The 14,639-nt window shown below is 45.4% G+C and overlaps 1 protein-coding gene across 3 annotated transcripts in view; it reads right to left on the reverse strand.

The window, feature by feature from the left end:
• BEND7 (BEN domain containing 7) overlaps window positions 1–13,376 on the reverse strand; it is a 32,145-nt gene extending 18,769 nt beyond the window's left edge. For 2 of the 3 annotated variants that reach the window (XM_081956892.1, XM_081956891.1), the window contains exons 1-2: window positions 12,909–13,375; window positions 8,953–9,036 (exon numbers count right to left, since the gene is read on the reverse strand). In XM_081956892.1, the coding sequence (XP_081813018.1) occupies window positions 8,953–9,036; window positions 12,909–12,969 (145 nt within the window). In that variant the 5' untranslated portion in view covers window positions 12,970–13,375. Of the gene's footprint in view, window positions 1–8,952; window positions 9,037–12,908 lie in introns of all 3 variants that reach the window. The other variant, XM_081956893.1, reaches the window with a different exon arrangement.
• Between the last annotated feature and the right edge of the window lie 1,263 nt (window positions 13,377–14,639).

Genomic DNA, 14,639 nt, shown 5'->3' on the forward strand with positions numbered 1-14,639 from the left:
CATTAAACAAACTGTTGTTAGCCGAAGATTAACTGTATTTGCCACTGTACACACTGGTAAGAATGTCCTTCACTTACGACCAGTCACCATTAGTGGTTATTTGAAATGGCAAAAGCCCGTCCCAAAATTATGACCCCGATTAGAAATTCTGATGGCCGATCCCTCACGGTCACCTGTTCACATTTTGCGCCCTTCGTCACTGGCCCACATTTTACACCGATTTGCAGCGTCCGGCGGTCAATTGGTCAAATTGTTTACGCCAAGGTAGGTGTTTATTCCTGCTTTCTGGCAAAAAGCACCCATGATCGACAAGGGCTTTGCTTAACGACGGTCTTAAAACTGGATCAGTCGTGTGACAAGCCGCTTAACAAAGCAGCACAATTTACGATTGTAATTTTGGGCTGAGTTACGGTTGTAAGTCAAGGACTCTGTGAATGCACATTTGAAAACCCTTCCCTGCCATTTATTCTCTGCCGTCAAGAAAACCTGATTCATTTCTCTAAAAACCGAAGCCTGCTCTTGTTACGAGAACTGACAGAGATCTCTCGGTGCTCGTATTCTAGTCAAAATTAAGAAAATATGGGTACTATTCGGCAGAAGACCCGGGAGTAACTGGATAGGTAGCAGGGGTCGTACATCAAATGAGGAGGTAAAGCAAATTTAATAGTTGTGTGTGGCGGGGAAGAAAACCACATTTTATTTAATGTCCAGAAGACAGCATCCGTCCAAGGCCTTTGATGCATTAATGTAAAAAGAAGGGGAAAAAAGCAAGCTACAAAATGGCCCATTTAAAAACAATTACTTCCCCGGCTTCATTTAAGTATTAATTTTATTTATGATCCTACTTATTTCATTCTGCGTCTCGGCATGTTTGCAGCCGAGGGTTGCTGTTTTGCCTGCTGGGGCATGGAAACACATTTCATTAGCGGGACGCAAACTCACGAGGAGAAAAACCATCAAGCATTTTAAGCATGAGCGAAAATGGATATTGGAAACCAACTGCTGTCGTACAAGATGGATTTCCCCCACCGAAATCTTTCCTCCGTGCATAAAATCATATCTCCTCCATCTGATCGACTGTTTTAATACCTTTTTTTAGCCTGGTGGCTGCTGCCTCTTGGATCCAGATACAGGGTAGTCCTCGACTTAAGACCACAACAGAGCCCAAAATTTGTGTCACTAAGCGAGACATTTCTTAAGCGAGTCTAGCCCCCATTTTTACCACTTTTCTTGCCACGTTTGTTAAGTGAATCACTGCAGTTGTTAAATGAGTAAACCGGTTGGTAAGTGAATCTGGTTTCCCCCTTGACTTTGCTGCTCAGAAGGTCGCAAAAGCGGATCACGTGACCCCGGGGATGCTACAAACCGTCGTAAATACGAGTCAGTTGCCAAACCTCTGAGTCTGCAATCACGTGACAAACGGGGATGCTGCAACGGCCATAAGTGCGAAAATCAGCCACAAGTTACTTTTTTCATTGGTGGTGTCACGTTGAACGGTCCCTAAATGAGCTGCCATTAAGTCGAGGACTTCCTTAAATATTTTGCAAAGATAGAAGCAAGAAGGAGAAAAGTAAAAGGCTAAATAAAATCTTTAAAAAAAAAAAAAAAAACCAGGGCAGGAACAAACATCTTTCCTCCCGACCTGATTATTTTGCCTTTGTTATATATATTTTTCTTTGACCCCAATCTTACGGCGGACACTGTTAACCAGGACAGGAGCTTTTAAATTAGGAATGGCAAGAATATGTTTTGGAGGAGGTGTGTGTGTGTGTGTGTGTGGAATTGGCACGTGACAGTCATAAAGTTCACACCAGTCCACGTACAGGCGACACACTGGGAGGAATCTGGTGGGGGTTTTTTTTCCCCCTCCCATTGCTTTCACCTTCAAATTTCCTCTTTCTTTTCTGCCCCCTGTATTAAAAAGCGATTCCCGGATTAGACAACGTGAACGCAAAAATGGCTTGTCTGTGTTGTGGTGTGTGTGTGTGTGACCCAATCAGTTGTGTCCATGTCAGCACAAAAGCAAATATTTGCCTTGCTCAGCCTGAAGAGCGAAGAAGACGGAGAATTCACCGGAATTGCTAAGCCGCCTAAAGAAACGAGAGAAAGCTGCCTATCGAGGGAGGCAAATCCCACTTCCTCTTTCGTTTTCATTCATGCTGCCTTTGCGCTCCGACTGCGTTCCTCTCCCCTCTGGCGAACCATCACTAGACCCATCGACAGAACATCTCCTGCTCGAGCTCTTTGAAAGTCCAAACCAATGGGGTTTCTTTATCCACGGGCCTCTTCACACTCACAGACAGCAAATTCCTCTTGGCGCAAGGTAGCCTTTAATGAAAAGGAGGCCTAGGGGTGATGCCATTATTACTTGGCATATGATGAGAACACGACAGATGAGAAGTAAATATATATTCGCAGCAGACTATGTCATTATAGGTAGAACTTCTATGGGGGAATCACAGGGGCCGCATAACTGGATGTCCAGGCGATTGGGATGACATGATAGCAGTCTTCCAATATTTGAGGGGCTTCCCCAAAGAAGAGGGGGTCTACCTATTGTACAAAGGCCCTGAAAGCAGGACAAGAAGCAATGGGTGGAAACTAATCCAGGAGAGAAGAAACCTGGAATGAAGGAGAAACTTCCTAACAATGAGGACAATCACTCCTTGCCTCCAGAAGTTGGGGGGCTCCGTCACTGGAGGCTTTTAAGAAGAGACAGGACAGCCATTTGTCTGAAATGGTAGAGGGTCTCCTGTTTGAGCAGGGGGTTGGACTAGAAGACCTCCAAGGTCCCTTCCAACTCTATTATTCTGTTCTAGCAAATGCATGCTGGGAAGTCTCTTACAATTTTGGAAATAACTGCTTTAAGCCTCTATTTGCTTGGCTTATTCCGATGTATTTATTGCCATATTTATACTCTATCAACCCCAGTGGAATAATCAATTAATAGTGGCCTATCGACACAATGCAAAACCTATTCAGGCAGTGATTTGGGTAGCCATGGACTATGCCGGCAGTCCTTGCCTTACGACCGCAGCCGAGTTTCCATTGCTAAGCAAGACGGTTGTTGTGGTTTCACGATCTTTCTGGCCACTCTTAAGTGAATCATGGCAGTTATTCAGTCAGTAAGTGAATCTCAGTTCCTCACTGACTTGGCTTGTCAGAAGGATGCAAATGTGACTGCATGACTCCTATCATAAATATAAGTCAGTTGTCAAGAGTCTGAATTTTGATTACCTAGCCATGGAGAAGCTTGAATCGTCATAAGTGTGAAAAATGGTCACAAGTCACTTTTTTTCCAGTGCCGTTGTGAACTTCTAACGGTCACTAAATGAACTGTTGTAAGTTGAGGACTATCTGTAATAAGGGCGGGACAAAAATGTAATAAATAAATAAATATTCCGTTACAGTTTAAAAGCAAACTGTGTTTTAACAGACGGCAGCATCCCTTGCAGATTTAAAGACCCAAGAACAGTTTCCAAAGAATTAGGAAGTGAAGAGTGGAGATCACAGCAGCCCAAGAGAAAAGGGAAGCCTGATTCAAACAGTCACCCTGGGTCGCTCTTTAGGCTGTCCGGAAAAAGTGTCACTACGCTTTAGGAAGAAAAACAGGCATCGCATTAAAAGGAGGCAGGAGAAAATAAAGATGGAAACAGAATTAATAATTTTGCAGATCCCCTGTCTTGGGCAAAGAAGAGGAGAGTCAACCGATCCTCCAGATCACCAGAAGGCAGGACTTAAGGTTGGTTGGTTTCTACCAAGGAATGGATAGAAACTAATCAAGGAGAGAAGCAACCTGGGACTAAGGAGAAATGGCCTAACAGTTTCTCCTTAATTCCAGTGAGGACAATTAACAGTGAGGATAATTAACCAGTGGAATAGCTTGCCACCAGAAGTACGTATTCCATCACTGGAGGCTTTCAAGAAGAGATTGGACAACCAGTTGTCTGAAATGGGATAGGGTCTCCTGCCTGAGCAAGGGGTTGGACTGGAAGACCTCCAGGGTCCCTTCCAGCTCTGTTATTGAGCTATTTTGTGTTGGCTATCATTCAGCTAGGGTTTATATTCTTAAATAGGTGCCTCCTGGGGCAGAACACAGGGAAGCATTAGAGCTTGCAAACTTAAGACTAGCACCACAGATGTTTAACGATTTATGCAGCTCTGATGTACAATGAAATATGTGTGCCTGGGAAATAAAAGATGCTGAACTCTTGTTTGGATTGTGGACACTGGCTTATTCCAAATATAACAAATAAATATGGAAAATCTACACTGAACATAAAGTTAGAATGTGGCACCTATAATGCAAGCAGACCAGCATTGGTCTGACAAGTAGGACAATTTTTCCCCCATCAATACCCCTGCTGTTTATTGCATTCAGAATAGAATAGAGCAGGAAGGGACCTTGGAGGTCTTCTAGTCCAACCCTCTGCTCAAGCAGGAGACCATTTCAGACAAGTGGCTGCCCAGTCTCTTCTTAATATATATATATATATTAAGGTGCCATGAAGTTGGGGTCAACAAGGGTGACAACACAACTAGCAAGGAATTGGAGAGGCTTTAGTTCAAAACGACAGGACCTTGGGCCTAGACGCCCCACAAACAGAACCATGGATCTGGGAACCCAACAATTCAGTTAAGCAACTAAGAGAAATCCTATGTACCAAAAGCAGAGATGGGTCATTCAAAAGTGCTGTTGCCATTGTTGCTTTGCAGTTAAGTCAGAGAAATTCTGCTCTCCTTCACCTTCGAGTATCTTTTGCACATCCGATCCGATCAACGAGCTGTGCCAAGAAAGCTTATGAGTCAACTCCGATTCGAAAGAACAAGAGTCATGCTTGGAAGAAAAATGCAAAAGATTTTTTCAAGCGTCCAGCCCCCTCCCTCTTCTCATCTTCTTGGCAGAGCAGGGAAGGATTCAAAAAGACATCAACGGCAAGGAAACCTTCCCGACTATTTAGAAGATGGGTCACTTCTCAAAGCCAGCTTAGTTCCATGTTCTAACAGCTCAGGCCGTTGTTATAACAGCAACAGCAAATAACATTACAAATACCGATTGCCCTGCCCTGTGACCGTGTAGGACAGACGAGGAGAAAGCTAACCACCAGATTGCAAGAATACAAGCAAGAGGTCAAACGAGGAGACCAGAACTCATTGGTAGCCTCACACTGTAACGAACAAGGAAATACATTCCATTTTGCAGCTACTCAGATTGTCGGACGAGCAGGGACAAAAACAGCCAGGGAAGTGACTGAAGCCTGGGAACAGGAGTGCTGATTTACCACCAGCTTATCAAGGACTTAGGAAGTGAGGACTGGGCAGCACAAGCAAACGACTTAAAAGCAAGCCATCAACACCCCAGTCAACAACTAAAACGTCACACACAACCAGGCACCACGTAAATACTACTCCTAGAATAGTCCAAAGCACACAGTCCGCTAGAGAGAAGCCCCCTGAGGATGGGCTCCAGCACGAGTCCGAAAGCACGGAAGACAAAACCTCCCGTCCTGGTGACCGACCCAAATCGTATCCAGCAAAACAAAGCTGGTTTGTTCCAGACAACGATTGAAACATGGTTGTTCTTGCTCCAGCGATTGTGGAAGAAGTGAAGGAGTAGCAGAAGCATCTTTTTGAAGAGCAGCAATTTCAGCACTGTTGAACATCAGCCAGTCCAGAATCATTTTAGTGGAATTAAATGAATTATCCTGGGAGACGTAGATTCGCCTTCTTCCGCAAACTATTCGTGCTTAAGATCCATTGAAATTACATTTAGTTCTCAACTCACTAATCCATCCGTTTAGTGACTGTCCGAAGTTACAACAGCCCTGAAAGTGTTGGGCTCAACTTGAGACCAAGATTGATGTTGCCAAGCGAGTCAGTGAGTTTTGTCCCATTTTACGATCTTTCTTGCCACCGTTATTAAGTGAATCGCTGCAAGTTGTTAAACAAGCAACCCGGTTGTTAAGTGAATCCAGCTTCCCCGTTGACTTTGCTCGTCAGAAGGTCGCATAAAGGGGTCGTGTGACCCAGGGACGCTGCGACCGTCATAATTGTGAGTCAATTGCCAAGCATCCAAATTTTGATTATGTGACCGAGGGGATACTGCAACGGTCATAAGTGTGAAAAATGATTCTAAAGGTTTTTTTTCCAGTGCCGTTGTAACTTTGAATGGTCACTAAATAAACTGTTGTGACCATCTGTCAGTCAACGTTGTCTTTGATTAGACAACTATGGTATGCACACTCCAGATATCTTTTTTCCTTCTTCTGATGACGGCTACAAATATCACCATATTCTTTGAGGCTTCCACTTTCTATCCTTCATGACTAGCGAAATGCCAGCGGATTTAACAGGGCTGATTTCTACATCGATCCGTAGGAAATTAAGCAAGAGTTGTTTTACAAAGCCCTGGTTTGTTTTATATACACGCCTTCCCTGTCAGAGAAACATAAAATTATGGCCTGGCAAAGTCCAATTGATCAAGAGAAAAATGTTGTAAAAAACACAAGATACCTGGCTCCCATTTTATATCCATAATAAAAGTATGTTTTTCAGCAGTTCTTGAAATAAAATGCCCACGGAAGGCTGCTCACTGCCTTCTAGCATCGTATTTTACAAAACCCTAAAACTTTTCACTGTTAATTACACGGATCTCACACAATTTGTATGCCAGAACTGCCTAATGATTTCCCTGCATGAACTCTTCAAAAGCAAGCTCTGAATCCAGGTTAAGAACCATTGTAAAATAACATTTGCAGGAAGTCCTCCAGCCCAAACTTTCTGTCGCTAAGCAAAACATTCATTAAACGTATTCTCCACCCCACCCCAATTTTACCACCTTTCTTGCCACAGTTGTAAATGAATCACCGCAGTTGTTAAGCTAGTAACCCGGTTGTTAAGGAAATTTGTCAGAAGGTCACAAAAGGGGGATCGCGTGACCCCAAAAACACGGCAATGGTCATAAATACGAGAGCCTGTTGCCAAGCAGATGAATTTTGATTACTGTAGAGAATGCTGCGACAGTCATAAAAGTGTGAAAACGGACGAAAGTCACTTTTTTTTTCAGTGCTGTTGTAACTTCCGACAGTTGCTAAACAAATGGTTGTATGTTGAGGACTCCCTGAAAATGCTGTGGTTGGCCTACCCTGGAAGGTTGTTGTAAGATAGCCTTTCTCAACTTTGATAAGTTGAACATGGCTGGGGAAATTCTGGCAATTGAGGTCCACGTGGCTTAAAATTGCCAAGGTTGCAAGCGTCCAAATTTCATTCACACGACCGTGGGGATCCTGTAATGGTCGTAAGTGTGAAAAACGGTCACAAGTCCGCTGTAAGTTCGAACGGTCACTAAATGAACTGTTACGAGTCCATTTTACCCGTATGAGAGAGGGCTGGGCCCTTTTTATGCTCGTGAAAAGTAATGCAACCCTAAAAACGCAGAAGGAACAACAAAAGTGCAGTCATTTTTTTTCCCCAGGACTGTAAAATCTATTTTGGCATTATTGAAGGCTAGAATATAATAGCTCTTTCATAAATTAAAATGAGGAGATATCCTGTTACAGTAATACGCTCGGCGTTACCATTTAATATAATATTATTTTTCGAAGCAGATGTAATATCTCCTTTGAGACCAGCGGATAATGGAGATAAAACCGTTGTAGGGATTGCTAATTGGCCATACAGACTCCGTAAAATAAAGAGACATCTGTTCCTGGATGTAGAAAAACGGGGGGAAAAAATATCCAGACAAAATATTAACAGGTAGGGACACAAAGGTGTGTAAGATTTCCCTGTTGTAACACACGGGTGTGAAACCTGGACTATCAGAGAGTCTCGGGAAAAAACCAAATTAACGGCTCTGAATTGTGGTGCTTGAGAAAATTATAGAGAGGTATTCCTCAACTTACAACCACAACTGAGCCATTGTGGTGAGACATTTGTTAAGTGAGTTTTTGTTAAGTTGTTAAGTTAGTAACCTGATTGTTAAGTTAACAACCTTAACACTTAACGACCAGGTTACTAACTTAACAACTGCAGTGATTCACTTAACAATGGTGGCAAAAAAGAATGGAGCAAAACTCATGTAACAACTGTCTCTCTCAGCAACATGAATTTTGGGCTCAACTGCGGTCGTAAGTCAAGGATCACCCATATAATATGTCTAATATTTTTCTTTGTCCCCTTTGGACAGCTGACTAAATTTAATTTTTTGCTGCAAGGGAGATAAGCAGCGGGGGGGGGGGAACATTGCATGGAGACAACCCATTAATCCCTTCGGTGGCCGTGGCAGAAATCAAACCACGAGTGACTTCTTGGAAATTGAATTCCTGTTCTCCAGATGTCAAAGACGTAATGCCCCCAATTACACAGACTTCTGCTAAGTGAAGCACGCCGGCAAATATGCAAAATAAATATGGGTTAAGCCAAGGGCTGCAAAATGCACAGTCAGCGTTGGTTGCGTTGGTTTTCCGGGTGAGTGACAATTAGCTCCATTTGCATCTTACATTCAAACGATATTTTTTTTAGCAAATAATGTTAATAAAAGGTATGCTGGCAAACTGCGAAAACAACAACAACAACAACAACAACAACATTACTGCTTCCTGCAATAACACCAACGGAGCTGCAAAAAACTGCGCTCCTCGGAGCATCGTATATTTTAAGAAGGTACCTGGTTGATCCCTAGGAGGCTGGCAGCCACCTGGATCAAGCATCAGCGCCAGTCAATGGTATTTGAGATGCGTTTTTGAATGTTCAGTTGACTGAGTTTCATGTTTAAGGAATAAAAGAGATAATAATAACACCCAGCCTTTGGAAAGGACTGGCTATCGGAAGAGGAGGAAATGCTTCCAATTGTGCAATTCTCATTCTCTCTCTCTCTCTCTCACACACACACACACGTCGTTCGTTCCACACCAATGTCACACCCGGAAACGAAGCCCCGCGAAAACCTACCTAAATAAAGTGGTGGTACTTCTTTGGCATTTCCGTTCACATCGTTGCTGTAGTCGGGGATCTTGTAAACCTCTGGATGATAATCTGGAATTCCAGAAAGAAATGAAAGAAATCAGAAAGCAACTGGGAGCAAAAGGGGAAACAAAATGGACATTGAGCTCAGGACCGGATAGCTCTCTCGTGAGTTACGGAGGCATCTTCGATGCATCTGATGCAAATTGGAGGAGCCAAGAAAAACACCCACTGAAGCAGGACTGATTAAAAATAAAAACACAGGGCGTCCCTGACTTACAACAGTTCGCTTAGTGACCGTTCAATGTTACAATGGCATTGCAAAAAAGGAACATTTTTCACACTTATGCCCGTTGCAACAACCCCATGATGAGCTGAACAAAATTGAGACGCTTGGTTACTGACTCATACTTATGACCGTTGCAGTGTCCAGGGGATTATTATCATTATGTGGTTAACCTTTGGTGAGATCCACAGCCTTTGGGGCTGGTTGGTAGCTTAACAGCTGGAGTCCTAACCAAGGACTTAGGAACTGTTAAGGTAACGTCGAAGGATATAACTTGTTCCAAGTAGGGAGGTTTTTTGTAGAATCAGAATGTTCAAGTCAGGTAAATTTAGAATTTCCAAATAGTGAGGTAGCCCTTTAGGTATTATTGCTCCAAGGGCTCCAATTACAATTGGGACAACACATGATTTCTTTTTCCACAGTTGCTCAACCTCAATTTGCAAGTCCTGGTATTTTCTGATTTTTTTTCTTGCTGTTTATCTTCAATTCGTACCAATCACCAGGTATTGCAATATCAATGAACCAAACTTTTTTTTCAACTATTGTTATATTATTATTATTATTATTATTATTATTATTATTATTATTATTATTATTATTATTATTATTATTATTATTATTATTATTATTATTATTATTATTATGTCATAAGGAGCCACTGTAGAATGCAGAAGAGATGATTTATGACATGAGTGACAGTTGAGATCAATAAGCAAACAGCAGAACTGACATCGAATTCATGATATAAGAGACGACAGGACCATCAACACGAAACCAACATAAATGCCAGGGGCATCCTAAGGGTGGCGCTGTGGCATTTTACAGATAGTCCTCAACTTACAACAGTTCATTTAATGACCGTTTGAGCTTACAACGGCAATGAAAAAAGTGACTTATGACCGTTCCTCACATTTATGACCATTGCAGCATCTCCGTGGTCACGTCATCCAAATTCAGACGTTTGGCTAATAACTCATTTTTGTAACGGGGTCACATGATCCCCCTTTTGCGACCTTATGACGAGCAAAGTCAGTGGGGGACTCCAGATTCCCTCTGTCCCTCGTCATGAAACGTCAGATTATTCCCAAGAAGGGACGTATACAAAAATAATAAAAAATAAAGGCAGCAATTCAGGTTGGTTCAGGATGCGCATCAAAACATCAGCCGAGAGCCTGTTTATTTATTTACCGTCCCAGACACTCACTTGCCCTCCATGAACCTTTGGAAACAATGTGGCTGCTTCATTTAAGGCTGCAGCTATGCGCGCCACACACTCCCCCAATTTATGAGTCAGTCAATGAGTAGTAGGGCATGGCCTCTTATTTTTCAGGGATGCTAAAGCTCGGGCCCTGGAGAGCCATGTGCCTCTGTTGCAAGTGACAGCAAGCAATGGCCTCAGAGACTCTGGTTATGGCTGAAGGAGAAAGGCCTGGGCGGCCCTCTGTTGCGGAAATGCTTCCCAATGCACACTGATGGGGAAAATAAATGCTCCTCTGTGCAAGGGACAGGACAGAATAGAATAAAATGTGGAATAGAATAGAACAAGGAATAGGAATAGAAAATAATAGAAAATAGAATAGTGGATAGGACAGGACAGGAACAGACTAGAATAGAAAATATGGAATGGAATAGAAAATGGAATAGTGGATAGGATGGGACATGACAGAACAGAATAACTTTATTGTCACTTTGAAAGTACACTAATCGGCATACATTGAAAGGAAATTTCATTACATGCAGCTCTCAAAGGGTCACCACCTGTGGGGGGTTCCTACCAGCTTGGCCCGGTTTGGCTGTGCCTGAATTGGTTCTCCCGGCGGTGCCTATCTTGTTTTTGGCTTCTGCGCATGCACAGGAGCATTTTTGTAGTACTGCACATAGGCCTGCGCATGCTACATGACCACGAGCGAACCTGCAGTAGCGGCTGCCAGAACCCACCTCCAATATGCACCACATAAATAAACACGACAAAATAAGTACAAAATTCTGCATATATCCACATATAGGATATGACACAGAAAAACAAGACGCGCACATTTTCAAAGCGTTGTATTTTTTTTTAAAAAACCCGCTAAGCCTCCACTCGGTTTCAGTTTCCAAAGGAATTTTCACCCAGATTATGACAACAGGAACGTTTGCAGAAAATGTAAAAGCAAGATGAAATGCTAGATGGGTGTAAATTCCTTTAATTCGAGCCGTTATTATTATTTTCTTACTGAGAATTAATTCCTTGGGATTCCTTACATGATGGGAATTTAAAGGATCATATACATAGTATATATCCTATATAATCACAGCACTTTCTCTGTACAGGAAGGTCCTTGAGTTAAAAGAGTTCATTTCGTGACCATTCAATGTTACATCATCACCATAAAAAGTGGCTTATGGCAATTGTTCACACTTACGATCAAAATTCAGAGGCTTGGCAATTGGCTAATGAGTAAAGTCAACGGGGAAGGTAGATTCACTTAGCAACCGTGTATCTAACTTAATAACTCTAGTGATTCACTAAGCAGCTGTGGCAAGCAAGGTTGTAAAAACGGGGCAAAACCCACTTAACAAATGTATCGCTTAGCAACATAAATTTTGGGTCTGAATTGTGGTCGTAAGTTCACCTGTATATTACCTGGCCTTCCTAAATCTACCATTAACTTACACGGCTACTTCATTTAAAAGTTGTAAAACAAAACAGAAAGTTCAGAAATAAATTAATCCTGCTTTCCTTCTGGGAAAATTTTTTGTGTCATTTCTAGATTGTTAACACCCAACAACGTAGCCATTGTGTTATAAACGCAGCCTTAGACTTTTTTTTTTTTAAACCAATCTTTTGGGCGATTTTCGATTCCCGACAATAATGTTCTTTTTTCCCCCCTTCCCTTTTTCATTTGGTAATATCTTGTTCACGGTTTTCCACTCTATGAAATATTTCCAAGAAAGAACCCAGTCCCCTTAAGTGTGAGTAACAATAATCAGAACAACCATCCTGTGATAGTGAGATTAAACTCACAATTACCTGCCTTGAACCTAGCATTCAGGCCACACCCGCAGTTCCTGGAGATATTTGTCTCAAGGCTTCTTTTCCCAGCCATGTTTTAAACTCAAATTAAACTGAGGATCCCCCCCCCCCCAATAAGAACACCTGTTATACAACACAGAAAACGAAGTGAGACGGAGACGGCGTTGCACGAGCTTTTTATTTATATATCTATATTTCCCTTCTGGAAAGCGGACTCCCCTTCGACCCCCCACAGGGCCAAACTGCAACTATTTAAATGGCCCACCTCCCCAAATTAATTCGGCGCTTTGCAGGGCGATGCCGACCCCGTCCCAAGCGCTGGTGGGAGAGGGGCAGGAAGGAGGGCACCGGGATCGGATTGGGATTCTTCCGGGAGAGCAGCAGATCTTAAAAAGAAAAGGGTGGATTGGGGAGGGGGAGGGAGAGACCCCCATTTCACCGCCTTTGAAACTTTAGGGTGCGCATCTCTTGGGGGGACGGGACGGAAAGGGGAGCTGCTGCAGCCCTGCCCAAATCCACCCACCCCTTGGGGAGAATTGGCAGGAGGAGGGGCAGCATGAGGGGACCCCACCCTTAACCCTGGCGTCCCCTTCCTGCCCCCTCCCCACATCCCTCCTCCCTCGGGGCCCTGCAAAGACTCACCTGGATGGATGAGTTTGAAGCTTTGAGATTTCCTGCTGCGCTTCCTGGCCGAGAACTCCATGGCGCGCCGGAGGAGGAGAAGGAAGAAAGGAAGGGAGGAAGAAAGGGAGGGAGGAAGAGAGGCAGGAGGCTCAGAAGGGTCGCGGGAGGGAGCCACCAGGACCGGGCACCGCCGCCGAGCCAGGCAGAACCGGCCGCGGGGCTCTCATCGGCCCCTGGCAAGAAACGGGCCGAGGTGCCCCGGGGCTTCTGTCGCGCGCCCCGCCGGCAACTTGGCTCGGGACTTTTCCCCAACGGCGCCTCGCCCGCCCTGGCATCCAGCCCAAACTTTGGCCCGGGGCGATGCTGCGGGAGCCTCTCGCCCTGCTCGGGGCCTGGGCGGGCGGCGGAGAAGGGCAGCGCTCGGCTGGCTTTGGAGAGGCGAGGTTGGCTGGGGCTGCGCAGGGCGCCGCAATGGCTCGCGGGTGGCCCTGCCGGAGCTGCGCCTGGGCTCCCGGTGCCACCTGCTGGGGGAAGCCGGCCTGCCAGGCACCACAGCGCACCCCGTGGCGGCTCCGGAGCCCGGCGGGCAGAGCCAGGGCTGGCCGACACCCCCGGGGAGGCAGAGCCCACGGGGGAAGGGGGCTCTTCCCCCCGGAGAGGGAAAGCCGAAAGGATGGAGAGGGGAGCGCGCCGCTCCGCCTCTCCATCCCGGGCACCTTGGCAAGAGCGCAGCCTTCGCTCGCTTGGACCAGCCGGGGGCTCTTTGGCCAGGACCGCGGGGGGGGGGGAAACTGCCCCGGCGAGGAAAGTGGGGGGAGGTCCCCCAACTGCCCCCCCCCGGCAGGAACCGCGCGCGCCCTTCCACTCTCTCCCCTCAGCTGGCCGACAGTTCGGCGCTTTGCTCTCCGGTCCACGCGGGAAAGCCGAGCCCCGAGAAGGGGTTTTGGGGGTGCACTAGCGAGAGGGGGGCCTCTATGCCCCCCTTTCTGCCCAGCAGTCCCTTTCCAGGCGACGCAGAGCCTTCTGGCTGAGCTTGGGAAAAGAAGGGTCTCCAACGACCCCCCCGGGCCACTTTGGGTTCCAAGGCTGCGTTTCCGTGGGGTCTTCTCCTCCCCCTTTTTTTCTTTTTGCAATTTGTGCACACGTGTAGAGTCCAAAGGGCGGGAGCTTCATCCTGAAACGGCCCTTGGAAGACGGCCCACGCGAGAAACCACGGGGAAAACTTTTTGGGAAGGACTGGGGGGTCTCTTGAGAAAGGACTTCGAACCAGCGGGGGGGGGGAGGACGGAGGGTCCATAGGGAAAGGATGCAGAGAAACCGGGGAAGGGCCCGTGCCCACGTGGTCGGAGCCCCGCCCCTTTTACACGTGTCTGAGCATACGCGCAAAGAGGGCGGGGTTTTTTTCTTTCCTTTTTGACTCCTGTTGGGGTGCGAAATGTGCTTTTTCAGCAGGTTGACATTCACTTCTCCGTCTGACTCCCTAGAACGCTGAGAGGGGAGAGAAAATGAAAGTCCTCTAAGAAAAATCGAAATCGGGTCCCAAATATTCAAGTCACATTGGAAATTTCCCCTCCTTTTTCTCTCTTAGAGAGAGAGAGAGAGAAGCAGAGGCAGAAAAATAGAGACACAGAGAGAGGGAAACATACATAGAGACAGACAGAGAGAGATAGAGACAGAGAGACAGAAATATAGAGACAGAGACAGAGAGAGAGGGGGGGGGGGAAACAGAGAGAGAAAGAGACAGAGAGA

This window comes from Natrix helvetica (assembly GCF_964273705.1).
Source record: "Natrix helvetica genome assembly, chromosome: 6".
Lineage (NCBI taxonomy): Eukaryota > Metazoa > Chordata > Lepidosauria > Squamata > Natricidae > Natrix > Natrix helvetica.